Consider the following 25817-nt stretch of genomic DNA (forward strand, 5'->3'; position numbering starts at 1 on the left):
AGGAGCCTTACAGGCACCTTTTGGTTATAAATTTCATATATATTAATTGAGAACTTTACATTATTGAGGAAATAATGAATGCTTATATATATAAAACTTTGTAAAAAAGTAATGCGAATTTTCTAATAATAAGTAGTTAAATGTTTTCAAAATTAAATTGGATTAAAACCTTTAATACGAAGTTTGTGAATAAAAAAAGATGCACAAATATTAATTTAATTTTCATTTGTTTACGTTTTAAAAGAAAGTTTTAATTATAAATTATTTTAGCTAAATAGTTTAGGAAATATTTAATTCACGTATAGGAATAGTAATGAAAACATAATATATTGAGATTCTTCACCTAATATATTTCCCTAAATAAAAATTATAGTAATTATAAAATCATTTAGATATTTGAAAATTTAGATTAACGATCAAGATTTAATCTACAAATAAACGATTGCGATAAAATATTTCATTATCTTCTTAAATCCGATTAAAGTATCCACCAATATAATTAGATCCGCGTGGAAACCCGATTAAGCATGTATTTTATTTCATTTGATAACTTTGGTGTAAATTTAATGGGTACTACAGTTAATAGTATAGATAAGAAATATGCATATATATATATATATATATGTACCATGTAATTTAGAGGAAAAAACTCTAAAAGGAATATTAACAATTTTATATAAAAATATTTTACATATATGATGATAAGAAGTAGGACTAAATGACATTTGAATGCATACCACGTTTTTTTGTTCATTGAGGAGGATGTTGTTGATCTTCGTAGTTTTCCCAAAGACCTCAAAATCTCAAGCTACTACATCAAAAAAGTAGATCACAATTAGTTGTTTACAAAGAACTAAACACAAAAAGTAAAATATTATGAGTAGACATTGATTAAAAATGAAATGAAAGTATGTGGTGTGAAAATTTGTATTAGTTCATGCTTTGTTTTGTGAGATATATATTTTTTCTCGCTTTGAAATGAATGTAAACTAAGAAAACATGGAATGATTTATATAGGCTGTAAAAATAGGGTAGCTAATAATTTAGAATATTTGGTTTGAGATTTAATTTTGAAAAGAAATAACTTTATTCAATCTCAATCACTAAATTATCGTGATTTTATTGTTAAAATTAAATATTATATTCGAATATTCCATTTTTAGAAAATTTAGAATAACAAATCATGTTATATTTAATAGGCGAATTTAATTAACTTAAATTACTAAATTGTTATAAATTAAGATATAATCCATTGATTTTGCCTACCATAAATTAATGATTCTGATATAAACGGTTTATTATGGATCAAATAAATGAACGATTCATATTTAATCTACAAATTTATAAACGGTTGAGATTAACTCTTTAAACCCGATTAAAAGATCCGTTTGATAATTTAGATCCGCGTGTTAACCCAAGTAGGAATCAAAATTATTTCATTATGAAACTATAGTGTAAATTCATTGTGTACTTCAGCTTTAATAGTATAGATATATGTTTTGGTCAATATTAAATAAGTTAAGTGTTTTTTTTGGAACCTTTTAGAAAATTATAATGGCGTCATTCACGCCGTTAATAGCCGTTATGAGGAGGGTGGGATAAACCCTAAGTTTAGTGTAATTCCGTCAAATCCGGTTTACTAATTCCGTCAATCCGATTAACGAGCAATTTATTTGATTCGACAATTTTTATATACTTAATGTATTAATAGACAATAATTTAATAAATCATGCATTTTATTTCCAATCAAATAACATTGGCTATTAAACTTCCAAACTAAAATTAGATGGAGATTTTTTATGCAATTTTTCCCGGGGAAATAATAGCAAAAAATATTTTATGTTTTTTTATCAACGATAAATTAGTTCACGTTTTTTTTTACAACGAAAAAATTCATGTATTTTTATGACAAATATTAATTAAGTCGCATTGTTTTTTAGTTTTCATAAGTAATAAGCGTCGTTAATTACAGTTTAAATTTTGTTTCACAACAAGAGTATCGACGTTTCTCATTGTCAATTTATATGTTTTATCTCTATACTTTTGGTGACATGTTTGGATTGAATTATGAACATAACTCAAAAATGTCACCAATCATGATTTGTTTGTAAAAAATTGTGTATGAATTTTGAGTTATGATTGACTTACATTTTTGAGTTATTTTTTTTTTGTAAAATCATAATATGGTTGCACTTATGAGAAGAATAAAACTAGATTCATCACAAATTTTCCTTAAAAGTGCACTGCAAAAGAATTCAAGTTACAATATTTTTTTTTTAACATGAGTCAATAACAATGGTTGGTTATATTGTTTCATTCAAATTCATCTATTATTCAAGTTTCGCTTACCAAACTATTCGTGGTTTTATTTTCTTTAGGCACCAAGTCTAACTAGGAAACATCCAAGGTTAAACAATTAAGAACAAACTAGGTTCGGACCCGCGCTACAGCGCGGGAAAAATACTTATATATATATATATAACCTTTAACGGATTTGAATATGTTACATTTTAATTTTATTGCAATCCAATCAATTACGATGAATCATATATTTGTATAATAAGTTTAAATAAAATAATAAAAGAAAAAGTGAGTAAATAATTATATATTGAGTTTTGATACAACTAAAACACGGTGAAAATTCAACAGCACGAAATAATATTTGTCGATAAAATATTCATTTTGATCATTTTGTAGTAGAAGTAGGAATATACGTAAAAATTACATATTTACAATAAAAATTTTGAATGACCAACCTATAACAGAATTCATTTCGTAAAAAACCTTATTCATAACTCGCTTTATCATTATAATTGTGATTTTAACAAACTACCCGTGAACTACCTAAATTTTAAATAGTTTGATATATAATAGATTTTATCAATAAAAATGATGTCTCCAAAATTACATTTATGTCTTAAATTTTTTTTTTCCAATATTTTAAATTCTAAAATTTTTAATATATTTAAACCTTTTAATCATAATATTTTGAAACTTTTTAAAATTTTAAATATGCTCATGTAACAATGGTTTTAATATTGGTCATACTAATAATGATTTTAAACCATTGTCCAAAATATTTAATCGAGTGTAGTTGAGTATTATATGTCCGTTTTAAAAAATTCAAATTGCAGTATATGCAAAAAAAGTTAATTTTTTTATTAAATATTTATATTATATTGTACAATATCATTAATTAAAAATAAGATCAAATAAAAGTGAAAGAAGAATAATTATTATTTTAATAGATTATATTAAATTAGTTAGAGAAATATTTGGAAATCCTATAATTAGTTATGGAAATAATACAATTCTAAAATTAGATATGGAAAGTATCCGATATATGTATCCAAACCCAATTTAATATCCACTTTTAAAGTATCCAATTGTTGAAATCGGGTTAATTTTTTAATTTTGACCCGACCCGTATTTTGTTTTGTACTTCTCTTTTACTAATATAGAGATTTAAACAGTATAAAAGTTAAAAGACATATATATTATAATTAAAATTACATGAAAAATGATTTGCTTCTTTTTCCAGAATATTTTCTTCGGTTTACATTGAAAATAATTAATGCACACAGACTCGGACATATATATCTTTCTTTACCCTCTTTCTCCCTAAACGACTCAACATTTTCAACACCAAGTAATAAAAAGCTACCGTCTCTCGTAGTTAGTTCTACTCAAAGACGCAAAGAACAGAGTGATCGGAAAAGAAAAGAGAAAAAAAATGAATAGAACTTATAAATTACCTCTACTACTTTGAAACAAGTTTGAACCCAAGTTGTCGTGTGAAGTGGGAGCACATATCAAAGAATAAAAATAAACTGCTTTTGGAGTCTGCCTTGAGAATGGTAAGAAGAATGGTGGTGGCTGATCAAGGAACTTTATATCTCTGGGTGACAACAAATTATACGACCAGATGATTCCTCGAACCACTCCAATATTACTCACAATACCGTTTTGTTAGTTGCTTTTGCCAATAAATTGCAGATTTGCTGGCTAGTCGCTCTCACTACTATGTCTATCTGAATATCCCAAATAAGGTTAGAGTTAGCTTTCATAACAATATCTACCGACATGTTCAAAATCGATTGCAAAATATCGGGGAGAAATCAAGAAGTACCTCCCGATGATCTTTTTCCTTCCATTGCGTCTTTCTTATCTTGGCAACTTGCGCAAAGGAATGGACCATCCCACGGACGAAGCTTACGGCAATTATCTGATCCTGCATGGATTGAGACACCTTCTCCAGGTTTCACTTCTACTTGACACACAGCACACATGAACAGCTTAAACATATTGCAAAGCGGGTACTTTGTATCTAATCTGCAATATACAGAAAAAAAAAACAAGGGTTAATGAAGATTAGTAGCTCTAAATGAAGCTATCTCTGTTTCATTACTATATTCAAAGAATCACACCTCTCTGAAAGCATAGCAGAGCCCTCTTCGAACAATTCTTCAACTACATCAGGTTCGGCATACTCTTTCTCGATATTAGAAGAGGAGTCGGATGATTTTCTTTTGAACATGGACTTTAGCATTCCTTTTCCTTGCTTTTTTGGAGGTGGTACGGAAGCAGCCGGCTTTTCTAGCGGCAATATATCAACAACAATACAGGTTGTATCATCGCGAAGACCTTTTTTCCCTACAGCTTCCTGTGCGAAGTAATGAAAACATCAAGGTACTATAAAGTTAAGTACATAATATATCAGAAATGAATCAACTCAGATACTATACTTTAACAATATGCTCTGCGGAAGATTCAGGTGACAAACCCCGGCAACAATCAAGAGCTTCTTCTGCAGATATCGCATCCCACACACCATCACTTGAGATGATAAGTCGACCACCAGCTGAAGACAGCTACATAACCAAAAATAAAAAATAAGTTTTTCAGGATAAACTCAATAATTAGAATGTCAGCTAATGCTATAACTACACAAAGATAATTTTTAGATTAGATTTAGTGATGAGTTTCGAACCTTGACTTGCTTTACATAAGGAACTGGAACAATGTATTCACCAACATCCAGATCTCCAATGGATCTTGAGAGACACAGCCCACCAGGCCAACATCGCAGAGGGCCAATCTAAAGAACCAAAAAAGATTTAGTTATTAGAATTCTTCAATTGGACAGTACAAAGATATTTCCTGTGTGTTGTATTCTGTAAAGCTACCATAATTTGACAGCCTAAATTTTCACGATGTATTAGCTAAGTACATTACAGTTTTCATGCTATAGTCTGGCAAAAAATCCAATCCTGAAACCCCATCCTCAGAGTATGCACTCAGTTACCTTTTTGTTATAAGTTGCTAGAATCAGGAGTGCACGATGACAAAAGACTTTATTCACACAGAAGAAAGAGTCAAGTATTATCTAAAAATTACCTCAGTACCACCACCAGTATTTAACCGACCAACTTCACCACCACTTGCAGTGACTCGATCTCGCCTGATAAAGAACCAAAATACTGTAAAGAAAATCAAGATTATCCATCAGTTGGGTGAATAGCAGGTACAAAGCTGACTTACTCTTCTTCGTTTATTTCAAGCCGATGATCAGCAGACAAATAATATACACCGCCCTCAGCAGGCTCAAGTATGCAACGAGAATCACCAACAGATGCAACACTCACCACCCATCCTTCTACTATGACAAAAGTTACAGTTGTTCCAGAAGTCCTTGCTGAAATGCACGAAAATAGTAAAAACTCAAACAAAGCCTTCACCAGAATAATATAGGACTATAAAGACACTGACAGGTTCACATTTTGGGACATGAATCACATTACAAGGTTTTTTCATTGAAAATCCAATTTTTTCAGTTACAAAATAAGTTCATACCTCTTTCCTGGAAATCTTTATCAGTTTTAACAAATCCTGCAACCAAAGCCCTAGGAAGTGCTGCAACCCACTCATCTCTGTTAAGATCAGAGGGTATTGCAGCTAATACATTGTTCAAGAGATTCTCCTTAGTGTAGATAGCTGCTGCAGAACCATTGTGTCCATCAAAAAGCTGCAAATATACGATTCAATGTTTAACTAGACATATCAACACCAAAAAAGACAACTAAAACTAAAACGACATGTCAATATAATCATCTACAATATATGCATATAGATAGAGAAATGTGTGTCATTCCTCAATAACTGTACAATCCATTACAACATTTTTGATCATGCCACGCATTGCAGTTGCTTGAACACAAGACGACTATAATGGCTCAATTGCCATACTAATAAAACTAGCCAACATCTATTCTCATTCTCAAAAATCCATACGATGGCAAGTGCATATAAAGAGAGGGAAGCAAGAAAATATACCCCAAAAACCGAGAAGGTAGTAACACCATCTCCCATAACCCGTTGGCACTCTGTCTTAACAAACGTAAAATCCTCTCCTTTCTTGCTCTGATTCGCCTCCCCGTGTATAAGTTCAGGATTGTCTATCTTTTCATTAGCTGATTCACGCTTAAGCAACACAGAAAGCGGAACTGTATGATGTTCTCCCTTAGTTGACATCGTTCCCAACTAAGCTTAACAAAAACACAAATATCCGAAACCAAGACTAACAAAACTTCCTCTAAGCTTCCTCTAGTTCTTCACCAGTTTCTCATCATACAAGAACCTGATACACACACCAAAGGAAAAAAAAAAAAAAATTCAATAATCAATCACAAGTCACAACATCTTAAAATACTCTGTTAACAATTCATGAGAACGATCTAAAACTTGGTTTCCAAGTTAGTCGAATTAAAAAGCTACAGATTCAACATATGCTTCTAAAATTCCGATCTACATTGTTGGATCAAAACTCAAAAAAACTATCGAAAACATCAAATTAGATCTTCAACAAAAAAAAAACAGAACAAACACAGAATCAAAATGCGTCCACGAATTTGTTCGTTTGCGGTTGAATCCAGATGAGCAAGAAAAAAAAAAAAAAATCAAACGCAAACGAATGATCTGGAAATGAGAAACCGCGTATTGTTGTTTTATATCAAAAGAAGCGATAAAACTCAGAAGAATCTAAGAATCTCGAATACGATCACATCGTATGAAGAACCGATAACAATGGTGGAAGAAGAAGAAGAAGGAGGAGGAGATTACGATTTGGATTTTATTGCAATTAGACAGCGATTTGGAGAACGGAGAATGGAGATTACGCGAAGAGAGAAGAAGACGAAGAAGAAGAAGACGATACATCCTCCGATCGAGAATCACGGATCCCGGCGAAGTGGAGAAATGCCATGGTTTCAACAGCCGTAAGAGAGAGAGAGAGAGAAGAGAAGAGAGAGAGATTAGAGAAAACGCGCAAAGAGAGGAAGGTGAGGTCTCTTCTTTCTTCTCTGTCTTCTTTTTTTTTTTTTTTCTTTTTTAATTAATAAATAAATAAATAAAATCTTCCGCCGTTCTCGCAGCAATAAGCACCGTTATGTGTTTTTATTCGGCGCTGATTGAAACGCTGTCGTTTTCAGTTGTCACGTGGTCGACCTGGCTTAACCCCATCAATCTCGGATTTATGAACTCACACACACACACACAAAATTCAACCCATATATATATACGTAGACAAATTTTAAGAAAACTAATTTAGTAGTACTAAAAAAGAATTGGATCTTGAAATGTTAAATTCTATTTTTATGTTATGGTTTATTATATAGATCAAATATTAAACGTAGACTAATTTCACATTAATGTGTGAGTTCTTTTTAAAACTATTTTAAGCATTGGTCAAGTAAGAAGAAAGAAAAAAATATATGAAAAAGGTATTGGTAAAGTATCAAGTTTTTGTCTTCTTTAAATTACTATCTTACGTGTTAATACACGTTACATGTGAAATTAACCTTTCCAAATTTCGGATTATAAACACAAAAACTCAACCCATATATGTAGACTACTTTGCTGGTTAATGGAGGAGCAAATATAAAGATATATGTAACCTACAGCTTTAAGATTAAAAAATTGTATTTGCAGGTATTTTTATATGTATCTGTATTTTATGTGAAAAAAAGATATGGATACGGATGGTTAAATGATGGTTTATGGATACAGATATTATAAAACTCTAAATCGGTATATTTTGTATTTTAAATACGGATATCCGGTATTTAAATATGCATATCCAGTATTTATATACGGAAATATAGTATTTATATACAAATACGGTATTTTGATTTAAATATCATATATTTCAGTTTTTTTTACATATTAGCGAATATGATTTCTAAAGCCACGGATAATAAGGATACGGATATCTCAAAAAGAGTCGAATATGTGTTCCGTTAACAGGGCTAATAGACTACCACGCTTGTTAACACAACAGTCAATATTTAGGTTATTTTTAATTTATGTATTTATATCCATATTCAAGACATAAATACGATTTGGTGATGATTCTCGTATTGACATCAAAGGGAAAGGGTCGATTTTATTTGTAACCAAAGGAGGAGAACGCAAGATTCTAGCCGATGTCTATTACATACCTAATCTTAAAAGTAACATCATAAGCTTAGGACAAACAACTTCTTTTATATATTAGCCTTTGAAACTTACTCAAATCTCTTAAAGGTCATAATCTTAATTTTAATTTCACATAGATTGACTATTTTATCTATATATATATAACGTTTTGCTTATTAGGGTTTTAACAAAACTTATTAGTAAAATCTCCAAAACAAATTTCTAAAACTTTTCAAATAAATAATAAAAATCTTAATTTTACTTTGATAAAAAGGAGCGCTGTCACTTAAGAAAATTACAAAACCAAAAGCTGAGTTCATGAGTACTTGGACCAAAATAATAAAATTCTCTTAATTAAAAGCCTTAAACTCGACCCGAAAATATTGAAGATAACTAAGTTATCTAATCCTAACCGAGTTATGGTTAGTATTTAGGAGATATGTAAATACAAATAGGATTAGGAGTGTTCTCTATATTTAAACAGTAGCCAAGGTGTAGAGAGATTATTAATTCACAGAAAAATAAAAGAAGAGAGAATGGCTCATGAGGATACGCTTCCGTATGATTTGATTGAAGAGACGCTCTCTCGTGTCCCTCCTAAATCTCTTGTTCGCTTCAGAGCAGTTTCTAAGCAATGGAACACACTCATCGACGATAAGACATTCATCAACAACCACAAGACGACCTTTAGATTCATCTTAGCAACCAAATCCAAGTTCTACTCGGTAAGCATCACTCCAAAGATACAAGTGCGTGAGCTAACTTTAGATATTCCCGGTTTCGAATCATATATACCTAAAACTTTTTTCGAGTGCAATGGGTTCTTGGGATGTGGCATGGATTATAAAGGAGTTGTGCTTTTGAACCCGTGGTTAAGACAGACTAGATGGATCGAGCTTGTAAAGGCTAACCAACGTGTGACTTGTAATGGCATAGGTTATGAGTATGGTAACGGGAGTCTTTTGGAGAATGGTTACAAGACACTTTTGTGTTGTTACAAGGATCCAGAACTTACCAATAAGGTTTGGCAAATCCATGACTTTGCCTCCAATGAGGTGAAAGACTCAATGTTGAAAGCTGTTGGTAGTAGTGAGGCAGAAAAAAGTGTTTATTTGCAATCCACAAGTGTATCGCTGAATGGAACGTTGTATTGGGTTGCTTCTTATCAAATGAATGATTCCTCAATGTTCCTACTTTCCTTCAATTTTTCAGTGGAAAAATTCGACAAGCTCTCTGATCTACCAGTTCCATATAGGGACAACCGCGATATTCTTGTTCTTAGTCTTTATAAGGGGGATCGGTTTTCGCTGTTAAAGCAATGCCATTTAACAAAGAAGATTGAGATTTGGGTGACCAAGAATGTGGTTACTAGAAACTGGCGCGGTGGGGATGGTGAATGGATGAATTTTATGGAAGTGTCAACTCCTAACTTGCCGGATTTACTAAGGCCAAGCTACTTCATCGACGGTAAAAAGCTCGTTGTGTGTTCTTGCGATGGAACTGGTCAAGCTTGGATCTATGTTATGGGGGACAAGAAGTTGATCACTAAAACTCAAATAGATCCTATGGTTGATCTATGGCCTTTGCATTGTGCTTATTTCCCAAGTTTGGTCTCAGTTCCTCGAGGTCAAAGAGAAGAAGCAGGCGCATTACAAGTTTGATTTCATTAGTCTTGTCTTGTTTTTATGGTTTTTGAAGATGCTTAAATTGATTTGGATTTTGGTATTTTATTAACAACTATCTTCTCTGTTTTCTAGTTTTGGTTCTTTGGACATAATAATATTAATTCTTTGGAAGAATATATTAGCTTTTGCGATAGTACTAAAATTGTTTTGATTAGATCTTGCAACACAAGTATCTTTCATATGTTCTGTTCCACATGTTAGCATGTGTTACCAATTTGAGAAACTGTATGGTTCAACATGAAAAAACATGAAGAAACATGCACCATGTTCTTACGTGTTCTAAATAACTTATATAGAAATAACAAAAGCTTTTCTTCTGAAACAAGTTAACTTTAGATAATAACTAATTTAGGGTTCAAAAACCTAAATGGTGCAAGACAGCAAGAGAAGCTTTTACCGGAGTTGGAGGAAGGAATACTTTTTCGCGTTCCATCTTTATATCTGGCTCGTTTTCAGAAGCGTTTTCGTTACCAAGTTTATATTTGGTAAGCATTACGGTAGAAGTGCGTCAGGTAACCTTAGATATTCTCGGTTTAAATCTCAAGTACCTATGAGCATTATCATCACCATGGCTTTTGATTAGTTCTTGGAATGACAATAGCGCCACTGTTTTGAATCTTTGAGACAGAGTAGATAGATCGAGTCCAATTCAAACATAAATAGTATGGAGATTCGCGCGCATTCAGTCATTGGCACGGCACTGAATGTAGATACTTACCAATACCAAATCTATCTATACCTACTCAAAGACAAGATTTACAAGCTATGTACAATTCAATAACTATGAGAAAAAAGGTTAACAACACACACACACATCTTCCCAATTAACACAATAGAGTATGATGGGGAGGCTTTGGTACAGAAGGTGACTGATGAGCAAACTATAAAAGTTGTGTAGATAGATATGGCCAAGATGATTTTTTTAGATTAAAGATAGAAATCATATCCCCAAATTTTAATTAGAAGTGGCCACTAGAATCTTATGTTAAAGCTCCAAAACACTCTTTTTGTTGGTCTTGAGGAAGAATATTAGTGTTAAAGGAGAATGCTTTACATGTGTAACTAGAAAATAATATAAATGGACCGATGAGTTAGCTTAACATCTGATGTGTCATGAGAAAATCCTACGTGTGATAAAAAAATGTAGTATCTATTGTGCCAAACACACAACAACATGAGCAATTCACAAACTCCACAAGGCTGTCTTGACAAAAGAGTGCGTTCCCCACTTATTCTACCTTTAGCTTTCACCTATAAAAGCCTCACTAGTCTCTCTTATTATATTCACCAAACTCACAACAACATTTTAAGCTCATCTCACACTTCTTGCAACTATAGGCTTCTTCATATATCAAAAAAAAAAAACAAAGAACAATGATGTCTTTCGTCGCAAACTTGGTCATCAAGAGCTTTGACTGTGGTTCAATGGTATGTGTTGAAGATGTGGTGGATAGTTCTCGTGCAGCTTATGTTGAGAATGGTGGTGATGACGATGACAGTGGCTATGATTATGCTCCTGCTGCGTGATTGTCTCCTACTAGTATATAAATGTAATTTAGGAGAAAAAGAGATGATAAGGTGATTGATTTAGATATATATCTAGCTAGTTAGGTCATGAATGTTATGTACTAGATAGTGTGGTGTGATGAGTCTTCTTATAAATGAACATACATACCCTTGACGGTGGTAGCAAATTCATCTCTTCCTTAAGCCTCCCATGTATCTCTTCCTTTAACTAACATCACTTTTTTTTTGTCTCATAAGTATGGAAATTAATCTAACGTTCATTATACTAAATAACATTTTTTAGTTTCCTGAACTTTTTTTACTTGTGTTGGTGTTTTCTCTTCGGATTTTTTTGTTGTGGTTTCATATATTCACTTAATTCATTCATACAACATTCAATTTTGAAATCGAAGAAAGCCGAATATAAAGTGTAATCCAACATGTTAATTTTTCAAGATGTGAAGTTTTTTGCAATTGAAATTTAGATGGAAAGGAAGCTAACTTCACATGTATTTACTTAAACCAATTTTCTAATTATATGTTAGATAATTATCTTCTTTGGTTCACCAAATTCTCTGATCTTTGGCTTAGTTAAAATATACTTCATAAATACATCATAAGAATCTATGTTAGTCCACAAAGATCACAATTCTGAAAAGTCAGAACAAAATTTCGTTGTGAGCATAAGCAAATGCTGAAAAAATCTTGTAAAAATGTTTTTATGTTTCCTCCACGATCTGAATTATATACAAGAAACCATCATGGTTTATTACAAAATTTCCTACGAAAAATTTGGTAGTTTGTGTTTATTGCAATTTTGCAAGTGATACATATTTTTATAGACTATGTTAGATTTATGTACATCAACTAATGGGTGATTTATAAGTAGTCGAAATAGTCAAAGCTATTAAAGAAGTATAATATTGTATTTCTTTAATTCTTATGTACAATACTCCTATTTTAATTAAATTACTAAGTTGTTCTAATGGAAAACACTTTTATAATTAATTGATAAAATCCATACAATAGACCATGTTTTCTTACCTAGTATATATAAACACTTTTCAATGAATCATGGGTTTTTAGCTCTTATAATAACAACAATGACAACTCTATTAACAGCATATCCATTGAGATTTCGATCTTGTCTCTAAGTTTTCTCCATCTTATATGCAAGCTGTGGTAGCCAAACTAAACAAAGCTAAGGATAGTATTTTACATAGGATGATGGTCCGAGGTTATATTTGGTGCCTACCATTAGGTTCTCTTCACATGTTATATAGAGGCAGCTTGGAATTGAACTTCTATTACTATACATTAATAAGCTTACCTACGACTGTACTTGCGTATATGATCGTCATTACAAGATTGACGTAAAGCTTTACCTAGTACAAGGAAATGTGTACCACGATTATAATTAGTGGCATAAGATGTTAAGATCTTACAAAAGGATATTATACGGTTTTATGGTTTATAATCAAATAATACCTGAATTACTTTTTCTAAAACTAGGGTAGACCTAGTATTAATTTAATAAGTTGTATTAATTGTTTTCTGAGTTTGTTTTACTCTTTACCGATTTTAGAGCATATATTGACTCATGTATCTTTTTGAATAATTCAGACAAATTTTCTTCTACAAAAAAAAGAACTGTATATTAATTTGAATGTTTGATTGATTTTATTTCATATACTAATGTTGATAACGTTGTCCATTATATTTTTTATTATTATTATAAGTCTTCTTTTTGTTATTTGTTTTTAATAGATATTTTTCTTGACATGTATACAAGTATACAACTACAACTCTCACTTTCATCAAATCATAATCACTAAATATTTGATTATTCCGATATCTCAAATCTTGACATGATTCACTATTTCGTTGACACGTCGTACCAATGTACCAAAGAGCTGACAATTCCCTAAATATGATTTTTCCTACATTTTTTGCTTTACGTAATAACATGGAAAGCATTATTCCCTTCAACGATCTCGAATTATTTCCTTATGTTATTATTGAACGTGATGCTGACTCTACAAGTACTTGGCCACATTATGATTTCGTCCAATGTGAAGTAACCACATCACACTCTATAGTGAGATTGACCTAAGGGCCGGTGAACTGAAGATAGATTGAGTTCACACTCTTTTGTCAACTCTTGCTTTCTCATATATAGATTGATCCCAAAGATCTCTCATTCTTTCATCAAATGCTAAAAAAAAAATTGTTCATTAACCATTGAAGCAAACATGTGTTCTTCATCCGAATTTGATTTCTGCAAATATGGCTATGTTGGGGAAAATGGTGACCAGGATGACGATGTTATCTATGATTATGCTCCAGCAGCATGAGTGCATCATCTGCGTTACTGCGTTAGATTATTGGTTTGGATCAGTTTTATATATACAATTCATAATTTTTGTATCTCTTATGATGATTTTGTGTACTTATGATTTATATTGTTGATCAAAATGAGTTCTCTCAATCTATTTTCTATATATTTCACATGTTATAATGTTCATAATATATTTTTCTTTGGCATCGGTGATAAGTGATAACAGAACAAGTGTTATAGAAGAATATATTATGCTTCTCATAAACATTTTTAATTTTTTTTTTTAATTTTATGAACATTTATTTCCTACTTATAAGAAAATAACATGTGACTTGGGAATTTATTTCATGTGTTATTCACTGATTGATGAAACGGCCAAGTTTCTTAATTTATATTTGTGTTTCAATATTGAAAAAAATCATGTATTTTAAAAATAAAATTAAGGAATCTTGAAACACAGTTAAGAATTATGTACTATTATTATAGTATGATTTATATCTACAAGTTTTTGTTTAAGAGATTTGATACATGAGATATTATCAATAACATTTTAATATATAACATACGCCTCATCGTACATTTTAAAACTAAGTTTATACATCATGTAATTGATAAATAATAATCATAAGCAATAAAATACAACGATAACTAAACAAATAAAAAAGCTTGGAAAATCCAAATATTTACATTTTCATTAGCTCTACATATACACTTAACATTCGATATAGTTGATGTATAATTAGATCGATCAACGTTCAGTTTAGTCGTCTGTCTATCTTATTGGTCCAAAAAATTTGGAAATGGAGTTTTATTTCAACCAACTAATTACATAACATACATATTAAGTATAAGATTAGTATATATATATTTTGTTTTGGTAGTGAGTGTGGGGAAGAATATTAGTGAAAAAGGAAAATGCTTTACATGTGCTACTAAAAAGGAATATAAATGGACCGATGAGTTGCCTTAACGTCTGATGTGTCATGAGATAATCCTACGTGTGAGAAAAAATGGTAGTATCTATTGTGCCAAACACACATCAACATGAGCAATTCACAAACTTCACAAAGAAAGTCTTGACTACTATACCTTTCACTTCCACTTATAAAAAGCCTTATTAGTCTCTCTAATTGTATTCACCAAACTCCTAAACAACATTTAAGAGCTCATTACACTTCTGTAGCTAGCTCTGTCCATCTCTCTACAACCTTCTTTCATAACAAAAACCAAGAAAAACGAAACAAACAAGGATGTCTTTTGTTGCAAACTTGGTCATCAAGAGCTTTGACTGTGCTTCAATGGTATGTGTTGAAGATTTGGTGGATAGTTCTCGAGTAGCTAATGTTGAGAATGGTGGTGATGACGATGACAGTGGCTTTGATTATGCTCCTGCTGCGTGAGTGTCTCCTTTAAGTATATAAATGTAAGTTAGGAAAAAAAAGAGAGAGAAAGAGAGATGATATGGTGATAAGTTTATCTAGCTAGGCCATGTATGTACATATCCTTGAAGGTGGTGCAAACCCATCTCTTCTTTAACCCTTTTTGTGTTTATCGCCCCATAAAATCCTTAATCAAAGTCACTTTTTTGTCTCTTAAGTTTGAAAATTTATTCAAGTTCATTATACTAAATAACATTTTTACTTGTGTTGGTGATTTCTCATTGATTTTGTGTTGTGGTTTAGTATATATTCACCCAACATTCAATTTTTAAGCCGAATCAAAAGTGTAATCCAACATTTTAAAAGTTGTAGATAATTATATAGGCTTTTAATTTTCTTTATTGCTTAAGCAAACATTTTCTTATCAAGCAAATTATGGGAGGCAAATTATGTATTGTACCCGAATCAGAGGCCGCACTAAACTGACTAATTACTGTTTAATTTAAATCCGTATTTGGATAAACCAGAACAAATTTATTTTTCTTATAAGCAAATGCTGGAATTAATGGAGTAAACATATAAAGTGAATAAAGAAAAGCATTTGATTCCATCTAAATTAACTGATAAAGTAATACAAAAATTGACTCATATATCTTGTTCGATAGTTTCAGTATTAGAGGATTAAAGACGAAATTAATACTGTGATAAATTAATATATATTTATTTGGTCTCAAATTTGTTTTTTCGTTATTTAATATATTGATAAATTAGAAGTTATATAAATTTACATAGTCCTAGCTAGCATTATTAGTTCATAAAATATATTATTTTGATCGTTTGGTTTTGTTCTTATACTAATGATGATAAAAAAATTTCCATTATTAGATTTACTTTCTCATTAGTTTTTTTTAAAATTATTATCTCAAGTTTGTTTGTTTAAACTTTAAGTCTCACTTAATTAAACCTTTCATAATCACTAAATTAAATATCTGATTAATCTCATATCAAATCTTGACAGGAATCACTATTTTGTAGACACGTTGTACACAAGTAACCAAAGAGAATGCCCTAAAATATTATGTTTTGCATTATTTCCCTTACATTCGAAGCTTTTTTATTCCCTTCAACGGTCTTGATAAAGAGGTCTCGAATTTTTTTCCTTTTGTGTTATTACTGAATGTGATGCTGCTTTACAAGTACATACTGAGCCACATTATGTTTTGGTCCAATGTGTAGTAAGCACATCACACTCTTTAGTGAGGTTGACCTGAGGATGAACTGATGACATGTTGAAAACGGTGACCATGATAGATGACGATATCAATGATTATGCTCCAGCAGCATGAGAGCAAATAAAATGGCCTCAAATATCTATTTTTCTTCACATGGTTTTTTTTGTTTGGATGAAATGAATACTAGGCCTGGGCACGAAGCGAATATTCAGAAATTTGTTTCGGTTTTTACGACTAGTAAATTTTCCAATTTGCCTTGCTTCAAAATTTTGACGGATATTATAATTTTTCGAATCGAATCAAAGCAAATAGCGAATCGAATCGAATTTAACGAATTTTTTGTCCACGCCTAACGTATACACGTATATAAGACCTTTATCGAATTCATATTATCATTATCACTGGTGTCGATGATGGACTGATGATAGTAGAAACACAAAAGTGTTATAAATGAATTATGCCTCTCATAATTTATGAACAAGCATTTCCAAGTCACATGACAAAAACTTATACTTAGTGAACATATTTGTCGACAAAAGGTAATATGTATAGTTTATTCATAATCTTGTAAGAAAATTAAAACTCATTTCCTCAAATTTCAGTTAGAAGTGACCAATGTTGCAGCTAGAATCTTATTTAAAGCTCTTTTGTTATTTTTATTTTTATTTGTTTTTGTTGTGCTTGAGAAAGAATATTAGTGAAAAAGGAAAAACGCTTTACATGTGTTACTAGAATGGAACATAACTAGACGACCAATGACTTAACTTAACATCTGATGTGTCATGAGAAAATCCTACGTGTGAGAACAAATGTAATATCTATTTGTGCCAAACACACAACAACATGAGCAATTCTCAAACTCCACAGAAGCAGTCCTGACCACAAAGTGTGTTCACCACTTGCTTTACCTTTAACTTTCACTTATAAAAGCCTCATTAGTGTCTCTTATTATATTCACCAAACTCACAACAACATTTCAAGCTCAGCACCCTTTTGTAGTTCTGTACATCTCTCTATAATCCTCTTTCATAGATATAACCAAAACCAAGAGAAGAGGAACAATGATGTCTTTCGTTGCAAACTTGGTCATCAAGAGCTTTGACCGTGCTTCTACGGTATGTGTTGAAGATGTGGTGGATAGTTCTCGAGCAGCTTATGTTGAGAATGGTGGTGATGACGATGACAGTGGCTATGATTATGCTCCCGCTGCGTAATTGTGTCCTACTAGTATATGAATGTAATTTAGCAGGAAAAAAAAAAAGAGAGACAGATATGATAAGGTAAGTTAGATATCTAGCTAGGTTGTGTATGTATAGTGTTGTGCGTCTTCTTACAGATGATCAAACATCTCTTCCTTAACTGTAGTAGCAAAATCATCTCTTCCTTAACCACAATCAGTTTTTGTCTCTTAAGTATGGATGTTAGGGTAACGTTTATTTTACTAAATAACGTTTGTAGTTTGATAAAAAAAAAAGTTATATTGGATTAAACACTACATAGATTTCGTGTTTTTTGGTTAAATACTTATACTATCGTCATCAGCGCAAGATTAAAATCTTCATCCACGATTCTTTTCTGGATCAAAAGGTTAATTACCAACTGGTTTATTGTTTAAGATGTGAAACTTTCTAACCATTCAAAAGTATACTAAAGTGTATCCATACATGTATATTTAGTTTACCAATTTGTATATATTGGTCCATTAATTTCTATAATCAATATTAAGTTCATCTTATCTACCAATCTATCCAGAGGCTTAGATGTTGATTTTGTACAATGTGATAAAATCGGACTCCAATGTTCATCGCGTATGCAAAGTGAGAGACTTGGCTGAAGTTTTACTTCATCTCGAATAGTCTCTCGACTGTTACTCTACAATTCTTCAATCCATAAAAATATATAGGTTTTGGATGACTAAGCCAATATTTTAAGCATATATATATATTCTGGGAGACAAATTAATTGGTGTTAGTATTAGAGGCTGCAATGCTGCATGTACCAAATAAGATATATTGATCTTATTTGTTGGACTATACACATTTTTTAATGCCCTAAAATAAATTTTACTATTCTAATAAATCCGTGATGTAATTTATAGCCTCCAAATATATCAGAGCTAATATATATCTTCAGTTTCATGATTTGTTACTATTATGGTGCAAGACTGCAAGTGATACATATTGTATAAATTAATTTCATAAACGTCATATGGCTTTTACCAAAAAAAAAAAAAAAAAACGTCATATGGTTTTTAGATTTATAGAACCCTAAATATCTACAAATGCATGGTCAAGTATACAAAGAGTCAAAGATACTAAAGAGAGAGTAATATATATAAAAGTGAAACGTATTGATTTCTTTCGTTTCGTTATACATATTGAATTGCGACGCTGCTTTACAAATATACTGGACGGCTGGACCAATCCTGATTTCGTCCAATATGTGTCGTAACTCGTAAGCAGAAAACAACATGATTTACTACGAAATTACTACGAAATTTCCTACCAAATTCTTACCAATTGTTTACGAAAAACAATTGTCCTCAGTAAGAAAATCGTAGAAAATTTCCTACAAAAAATCTTACAAACTGTATTCTCGTAGGAAACTTCGTAGGCAATTAGAGTATTGCAAAAAATCTATTTGTTATGTGTGCCAAGCACAAGTGTACCACACTCTTTACTGAGCTCAAGGTGAACTAATATAAGATTGAGTTCATACTTTTTTCTTTTCATATATATATTATTCGCCCAACATAGGCAAATAAATCCTTTCGTTTCAGATTTGCTTAGTTTGGCATTTTTATTTGGTACATCAAAATAACTGTTTACTCGATCCTGTGGCCTCTTAGATTACGACCTCATTATCCTTTTCTGGTCAAGCTATCGCTATGATTACATTTTCCGAAAAATGTTTTATTTAGAAGTGACCAATGTTTGCCACTAGAATCTTATATTAAAGTTCCAAGACTCCTTTTGTTGCCACTCGAGTCTTTATAATACTATTGAAAAAGGAAAATGCTTTACATGTGTTACTAGGAAGGAATATAAATGGACCATTGTGTTACCTTATATCGTCTGATGTGTCACAATAGAAATCCTACGTGTAAGCAAAAATGTAATACCTATTGTGTCAAGCACACAACAACATGAGCAATTCTCAAACTCCACAAGGCTTCCCTTACCAAAGAGTGCGTTCACTACTTATTCTACCTTTAGCTTTCTCCTATAAAAGCCTCATTAGTCTCTCTTATTATATTCACCAAACTCACAACAACATTTCAAGCTCATCACACTTCTTTGTGGCTTTCACTTTAGACCTATTCATTGGTTTGATCTCTTTACTTTCATAACCAAATGATGTCTTTCGTCGCAAACTTGCTAATCAAGAGTTTGGACCATGCTTCCGCGGTGTATGTTGAAGATTTGGTGGATAGTTCTCAAGCGGCATATGGTGAGAATGGTGGTGATGACGACGATAGTGGCTACGATTATGCTCCTGCTGCGTGATTTATCTCCTACTAGTATATAAATGTAACTTAGGAGGAAAAAGAGGGAGAGAGATGACAATGAAATTTAGATATTTAGCTAGACCATGCATGTACTAGATAGTGTGAACAAACATGATTCTCTTAACCACACTCACTGTTTTTGTCTATTAATTTTTGAAGTTAAATTAATTAAATAACATTGTAAGTTTCTTCAACTTTTATTTTGTATCCATAGTATTCACTTTACTAATCCACACAACGTTCACTTATTTTTAGTCCAAGCTACAAATGCTGAATTTAAAGTATAGGATAATTTATTCTATTCGTTAATCGTTAGTAATACTGTATATATAATTATCGTAATTTGGGGTTGCTTGGGCACACTTTTACTTGGTTGTTATTTCTTATGAATTTTATTTTTATAAAATGCAAATAACTTTTTTTTTGGTTTGACTAAAAACTTCAGTATACTCGCATAGGTCATCTGGAGGAAAAAAAGACCATTTCATACCTGTACAAGTTCAAAAGTACTAATTTTCTACCTATAAAAAGATGCAGCGTGAATTTAAACACAAATCAAACAAAATTCAAATTTCATGTACAAATAATGTCAATTTCAAACTCCACATTAACGGTTGTTGACTCATACGCCATATGTCATAGTGAGATGCTGACTCAGTTGACACGTGTTAGATGACTTAGAAAGTGATAGTGATGTGGAATTATGTATGACAAAATAACGTTGATTTTTTTTTTTTTGTCATCAAAAGAACAAAATCAGCTCAGACGAGCCAATGTAGAGGACACTTGTTTACAAACTTAACAAAAGACGGCATGGTGCGAACATTTCGCGCCAAAGAATCCGCCTTCACATTCAAGTTACGAGGAATAAGAGAGATATAGAAAGTTGAAAATTCTTCTCTATCGGCGATAATATCCTCCAAATATATAGAAAAGGCTGGCCATTCGGTTGGAGAAGACACAATTTTTACCAAGTCTGAACAGTGCGTGAGGAATAAAACATCCCTGTGGTTGTGTCCTATCATACAACGAAAATGACGTTGATTTAAAACTGTGATTTATTTTTTCCAAAAAAAATAATGCACTATGAAATGATTTCATATAAAATTTAAATTTTAAATTAAAAATAAAATTTCAAAATTAAATATTATAAATTAAAAATTAAAATTTAATTATACTACATTTATATTAAAATTTTTGATTTTACTACATTTATTAATACAATTGTAATGATAACAATTATATAAAAACTGAAAATTAAAAATTAAAAATATAACACCCCAATATTAGGAATATGATGTTGTGTGTAGAGAGGTCTAAAGAATTGGTTTGGCTATCTATGTCACCAGAGTGCACTTGCTATTTAAAGAATCATCTCCGGATAGACGTCCAAAATAATTCTTCTCGGGATCTCGGGATAAATTTACATAAGTCATATAATGTAATTTGGTACGAATTTTTCATGCCAAATTGTCATTTCTTTGGTTATATGTAGTATAATTCAATTTATTGGGAACCTGGTTTCTAAAGATATCTTTGTATTAGAATTTAGATCCATTCATGTTGAAGCTCATACCCTTAAAATTCAACAGATTCATTTAAAAGTAAATAACATATGAATTTTTACGTAGTCTAATAATTATAAAACACAGACGAATTAGCTTTTGGAACCATTATGAGCCACTAAAAACTAATATTCCCATGATCATATAGAATCTAAAAAGGCTAAACCTTTTTGTTTCTTTTCTGACAAGAATATTTCATAAACATAATCCCCCAAATAAAGAAAGAAGAACTGTAAAATTTATGTATATAGCAAACATGTCATCACAGATCCTATGTGTCAATGAACTTGTGCCATACTAGAACTTATATTAACAGGTCACACTCCTTGCTGAGCTCAGTAGAAGACACGAGTGAGTTATAAACCTCTCCACTAAATTTTGTTCCAACCTATGAAGAGCTCAACAATAATCTCATTCATTCATCAAAATTTTGTGTTTTCCGTTTGCTCTTACCACATTAGCTTTATAATTTCTCTTTTTCCCCATTACTAAAAAGAAAGAAGTATGGTTTCTGTAACCAAGTTTGTTCACTGCATATATGAAAATGTATGTGGAACGTGTATTAGAGGTGTCGTCATTAGAAGTGATCAAGCATTTGAGTGTGCTCACTGTGTTTATGTAGAAGACAGTGACAAAGATGATGACGATATCTATGACTATGCTCCAGCAGCATGAATGGATCATATGAAGTTATGAAAACCATGATTTTGTACCTTTTATTATATTTATGATTATTATTTTTTTGCCAGGGTTTCTTTATGTTTACATTAAATATTACATTAAAGAGCGAAGTAATTGAAAAAAAATCAAGTCATGATCTAGCTCAACCTTTAAAACGTTTATGAACAACAATTTCCATTACATCCATTTTAAAAAATTCAAACTCGAAAGATTCGTTTTATCATATTCATATAACTAGATAAAGTATTATTTGCTCCTAATGGAAATACAATCAAACATGTCACCTTTAATATCTTTATCCACCCAACTTTTCACTTACATTTCTTGGTGACCAAAGACAAAGAGCAAAGCTAAAATATGACTAACGTCACTTACTCACGTACGCTTGACATGGACGAAATAATTTGAAGAAAAGAATATAGTAATTTAATTTGACGACATGACCTCTCACGAAACTTATATTACAAGATCATAAAATATCATTTTCATCCTAAGAGTCAAAGGAATCCAAATGAACAACATTACAACATGTGCCTATGAAGTAGAACAATGTCAACGTCCTTTAAGCTTTTTGGTTTAGTCAAAGTCCAATGTATACGTACGTTCTAAGAATTTCTTTGTATTAGAATTTAGATCTACTCATGTTGAAGCACATTCCCTTAACTTCAATAGATTCATTTATTAAAACTAAATAAATCTCGGTATATCACATAGAATTTTGTTAGGATTTTATTACAATTTTTTTCCATTTTCCTCAAATTTTACAATATGCCATTTTACTCAAAATCTTATGGATTTGTCATTTTTAAACACTTCAAAATATACACATCTTTTTTTCTTTGCTAATATATATATTTTAGAACAACTAATAATATTCTAAGAACAAATGAAATCGACTAAACTTAAATTCAATATAATGGGTAAAACACATGAATACATGATAATTAAATACTAGTATTTTTATATTGTAAAAATGACAAATCTATAAAGGTTTTGGCAGCATGATCATATCCATAAATACAATTAAGAAAAGTGGCAAATATATAATTAATGTTTTTGTATCTAATTATAGAAAAACAGACAAATTAACTTTAGGCACCATTATGTCGCCACTACAAAATAATATTCCCATGATCATAAAGAATCTGAAAAGGCCAAACCTTTTTGTTCCTTTCCTGACAAGATTATTTCATAAACACAATCCCCCAAATAAAGATATCTACAGATTATATATGAATATAGCAGACGTGTCATCACAAATCCTATGTGTCATAAAGTTACCAACAATGAACTTGTGCCATACTAGAACTTATATCAACATGTCACACTCCTTGCTGAAGTCAGTAGATGACAAGAATGAGTCTAAACTCTTCCACTAACTTTGGTTCCAACCTATAAAGAGCCCAACAATAATCCCATTCATTCATCAAACTTTTTGTGTTTTGCATTTGCTCTTACCACATTTTGATTCATCAAACTTTTTTCCTCTCATTACTAAAAAGAAAGAAGCTAAGTATGGTTTCTGTTACCGAGTTTGTTCTCTGCGTAGATGAAAATGTATGTGGAAGGTGCATTGGAGGCGTCTTCACTAGAAGCAATCAAGCATTTGAGTGTGCTCACTCTATTTATGGAGAAGACGGTGACAACGATGATGATGATATCTATGACTATGCTCCAGCAGCATGAATGGATCATATGAATCATTATTTTGTACCCTTTTTTAATATCTATGATTCTTTTTTTGCCTAGGGTTTATTTATGTTTAGTTGATTAAACACTTCTGTCACTATAAGTCATTGAATATATGCTTCTCTCGACTTTTTTGTCTCACGTTACGGAAATTATCAACGAAAATTTTCAAAGCAATGTTTGTTAATTAAATTATACACGACGTACGTGTTAACGTGCATACAATGAGATCATTAATGGTTTTTAACGAAAACAGTCATGATCCTACCAGTCGTTAAATGTTTTGCTAGAAAAAAAGATTGACGTGCCATTTTTGAGATGGTTTACAAAATGAAGTGAGAAATTTATATAGAGTGATAAAAAACATTAAAAAATATAATATCATATTGATGTAATAAGATTTACTCTTGTAAAGATTGAGAGTGAGTGAACCATATATATATGTGTGGTGAGATGAGAGTTAGCATATACGTTCAAATTCCCCATTATTGTAAGTCACATAACCTTGCATGCATGCTTCACAAACTTGGTCACATTTGCACAAAACAAACTTGGAAACAGAAAACATTGTCTTTTGGCTAGGTGAAGAAAAGAAAATACAAGATTGTTTATAAAGTTGGTGAAAGAATGAGAGCGATCACCAAGTGTTAAAAACTCAATTGGTAAAGATTTATGGCAAAAACCTAAAGGTCGCTGATTCGAATAGCGCTTGGGACGAGACCATATAACATGTTTTGGTCTCGGGCCTGATGGATGTATGAGTTTCAGTTCAGATCCTCTTAGTTATTAAAAAAAAAGAACGAGAGCGATCGCTGGGATATTTATATGAGTTAATTACTCAATAAGGACTTTTTTGAATAGCATTTATAGTTTTTACCATTTTATGTTAAATATTATAGACTTGCTATTTTAATTTTATAGATCTAAAAACACAATTTTACATATTATGTTTGGGTTTTCTTGGTTTCATTTTTTCTTAGAATTTAGTATTTGAGATGAAGTATGTACTTTAACAAAAAAAATCCCAAAAATACACATTATATAAAACTGTAAAAAGGCAAATTTACAAACTTTTAGTAAAAATGGCATATTCATAAAATTTGAGTGAGAAAGTGACAAAATCCATAAGAATCCCATTTTTATATACTTAGAAAAGTTTTGGACTCATTGTGTCTTCATGTCAACCTCAGTTAAGAGTGTGATATGCTTAAAGATAAGTGTGCTTGACACAAATAGAAGGCTGCTTTTATTCCGACACATGTAAAACTAGCAGCACTGATTCAGTTACTATTACTAAAACATATAAAACTTTGTTTAAGGAAAAAAAAAAAAATTGGTAAGAAAATATTATTTCTTTGTTTATGTGCTAGCAGCACTGATTCCCTTAAATTTATATTTTTTTAAAGTAACCATTCCACTTTGAGAAAAATCTCCAAATTTTTTGTGAAAATACTCTATAGATCGAATTTGAAAATTTGAAAATTCAATTCATCTAGTCCTAATGAGTCAAACTCCGACATTAGTATCCCTAAAATCTACAAGTGCACAATATATTTTATAATGATTTATGAAGAGACTTTCGAAGAAATATACATATTCTAATTTCTATATTTGAGTTTCTTATGACCCAACTAAACTGAGCAAGGATTGTGACATGCATGCTGATTTATAAAATCGTGAAATGGCACAATATATATATATATATATATATATATATATATATATATATATATATACTAATAATAAAATTAAGTATATATAT

At 31.1% G+C, this 25817-nt stretch overlaps 6 protein-coding genes across 6 annotated transcripts; 5 read left to right on the top strand and 1 right to left on the bottom strand.

Moving 5' to 3' along the window:
• Positions 1–3509: 3509 nt before the first annotated feature.
• Positions 3510–7340, bottom strand: LOC17898850 (probable protein phosphatase 2C 12). Its single transcript, XM_023789430.1, has 10 exons — positions 7120–7340; positions 6334–6637; positions 5854–6025; positions 5542–5695; positions 5398–5461; positions 4991–5098; positions 4746–4871; positions 4428–4663; positions 4130–4332; positions 3510–4031 (listed from the first exon to the last, which is right to left on the bottom strand). The coding sequence occupies exons 2-10, from the start codon at positions 6529–6531 to the stop codon at positions 4006–4008; spliced, it is 1287 nt and encodes a 428-aa protein (XP_023645198.1). The 5' UTR covers positions 6532–6637; positions 7120–7340; the 3' UTR covers positions 3510–4005.
• Positions 7341–9008: 1668 nt separating this feature from the next.
• Positions 9009–10133, top strand: LOC17898634 (putative F-box protein At1g47390). The gene has a single exon (XM_006304900.1). It carries the CDS (start codon positions 9009–9011, stop codon positions 10131–10133), a length of 1125 nt encoding a protein of 374 aa, XP_006304962.1.
• A 1329-nt stretch (positions 10134–11462) lies between these two features.
• On the top strand, positions 11463–11910 carry LOC111828648. The gene has a single exon (XM_023777117.1). The coding sequence runs from the start codon at positions 11532–11534 to the stop codon at positions 11682–11684; it is 153 nt and encodes a 50-aa protein (XP_023632885.1). The 5' UTR covers positions 11463–11531; the 3' UTR covers positions 11685–11910.
• Positions 11911–15153: 3243 nt separating this feature from the next.
• LOC111828644 lies at positions 15154–15593 on the top strand. The gene has a single exon (XM_023777101.1). The coding sequence runs from the start codon at positions 15252–15254 to the stop codon at positions 15399–15401; it is 150 nt and encodes a 49-aa protein (XP_023632869.1). The 5' UTR covers positions 15154–15251; the 3' UTR covers positions 15402–15593.
• A 1991-nt stretch (positions 15594–17584) lies between these two features.
• On the top strand, positions 17585–17971 carry LOC111828613. Its single transcript, XM_023776971.1, has one exon. The coding sequence runs from the start codon at positions 17674–17676 to the stop codon at positions 17824–17826; it is 153 nt and encodes a 50-aa protein (XP_023632739.1). The 5' UTR covers positions 17585–17673; the 3' UTR covers positions 17827–17971.
• A 1914-nt stretch (positions 17972–19885) lies between these two features.
• LOC111828656 lies at positions 19886–20327 on the top strand. Its single transcript, XM_023777137.1, has one exon. The coding sequence runs from the start codon at positions 19966–19968 to the stop codon at positions 20116–20118; it is 153 nt and encodes a 50-aa protein (XP_023632905.1). The 5' UTR covers positions 19886–19965; the 3' UTR covers positions 20119–20327.
• The last annotated feature ends 5490 nt before the right edge of the window (positions 20328–25817 follow it).

Source organism: Capsella rubella, unplaced genomic scaffold (genome assembly GCF_000375325.1).
Source record: "Capsella rubella cultivar Monte Gargano unplaced genomic scaffold, Caprub1_0 scaffold_1, whole genome shotgun sequence".
In the NCBI taxonomy this organism is placed as follows: Eukaryota; Viridiplantae; Streptophyta; class Magnoliopsida; order Brassicales; family Brassicaceae; genus Capsella; species Capsella rubella.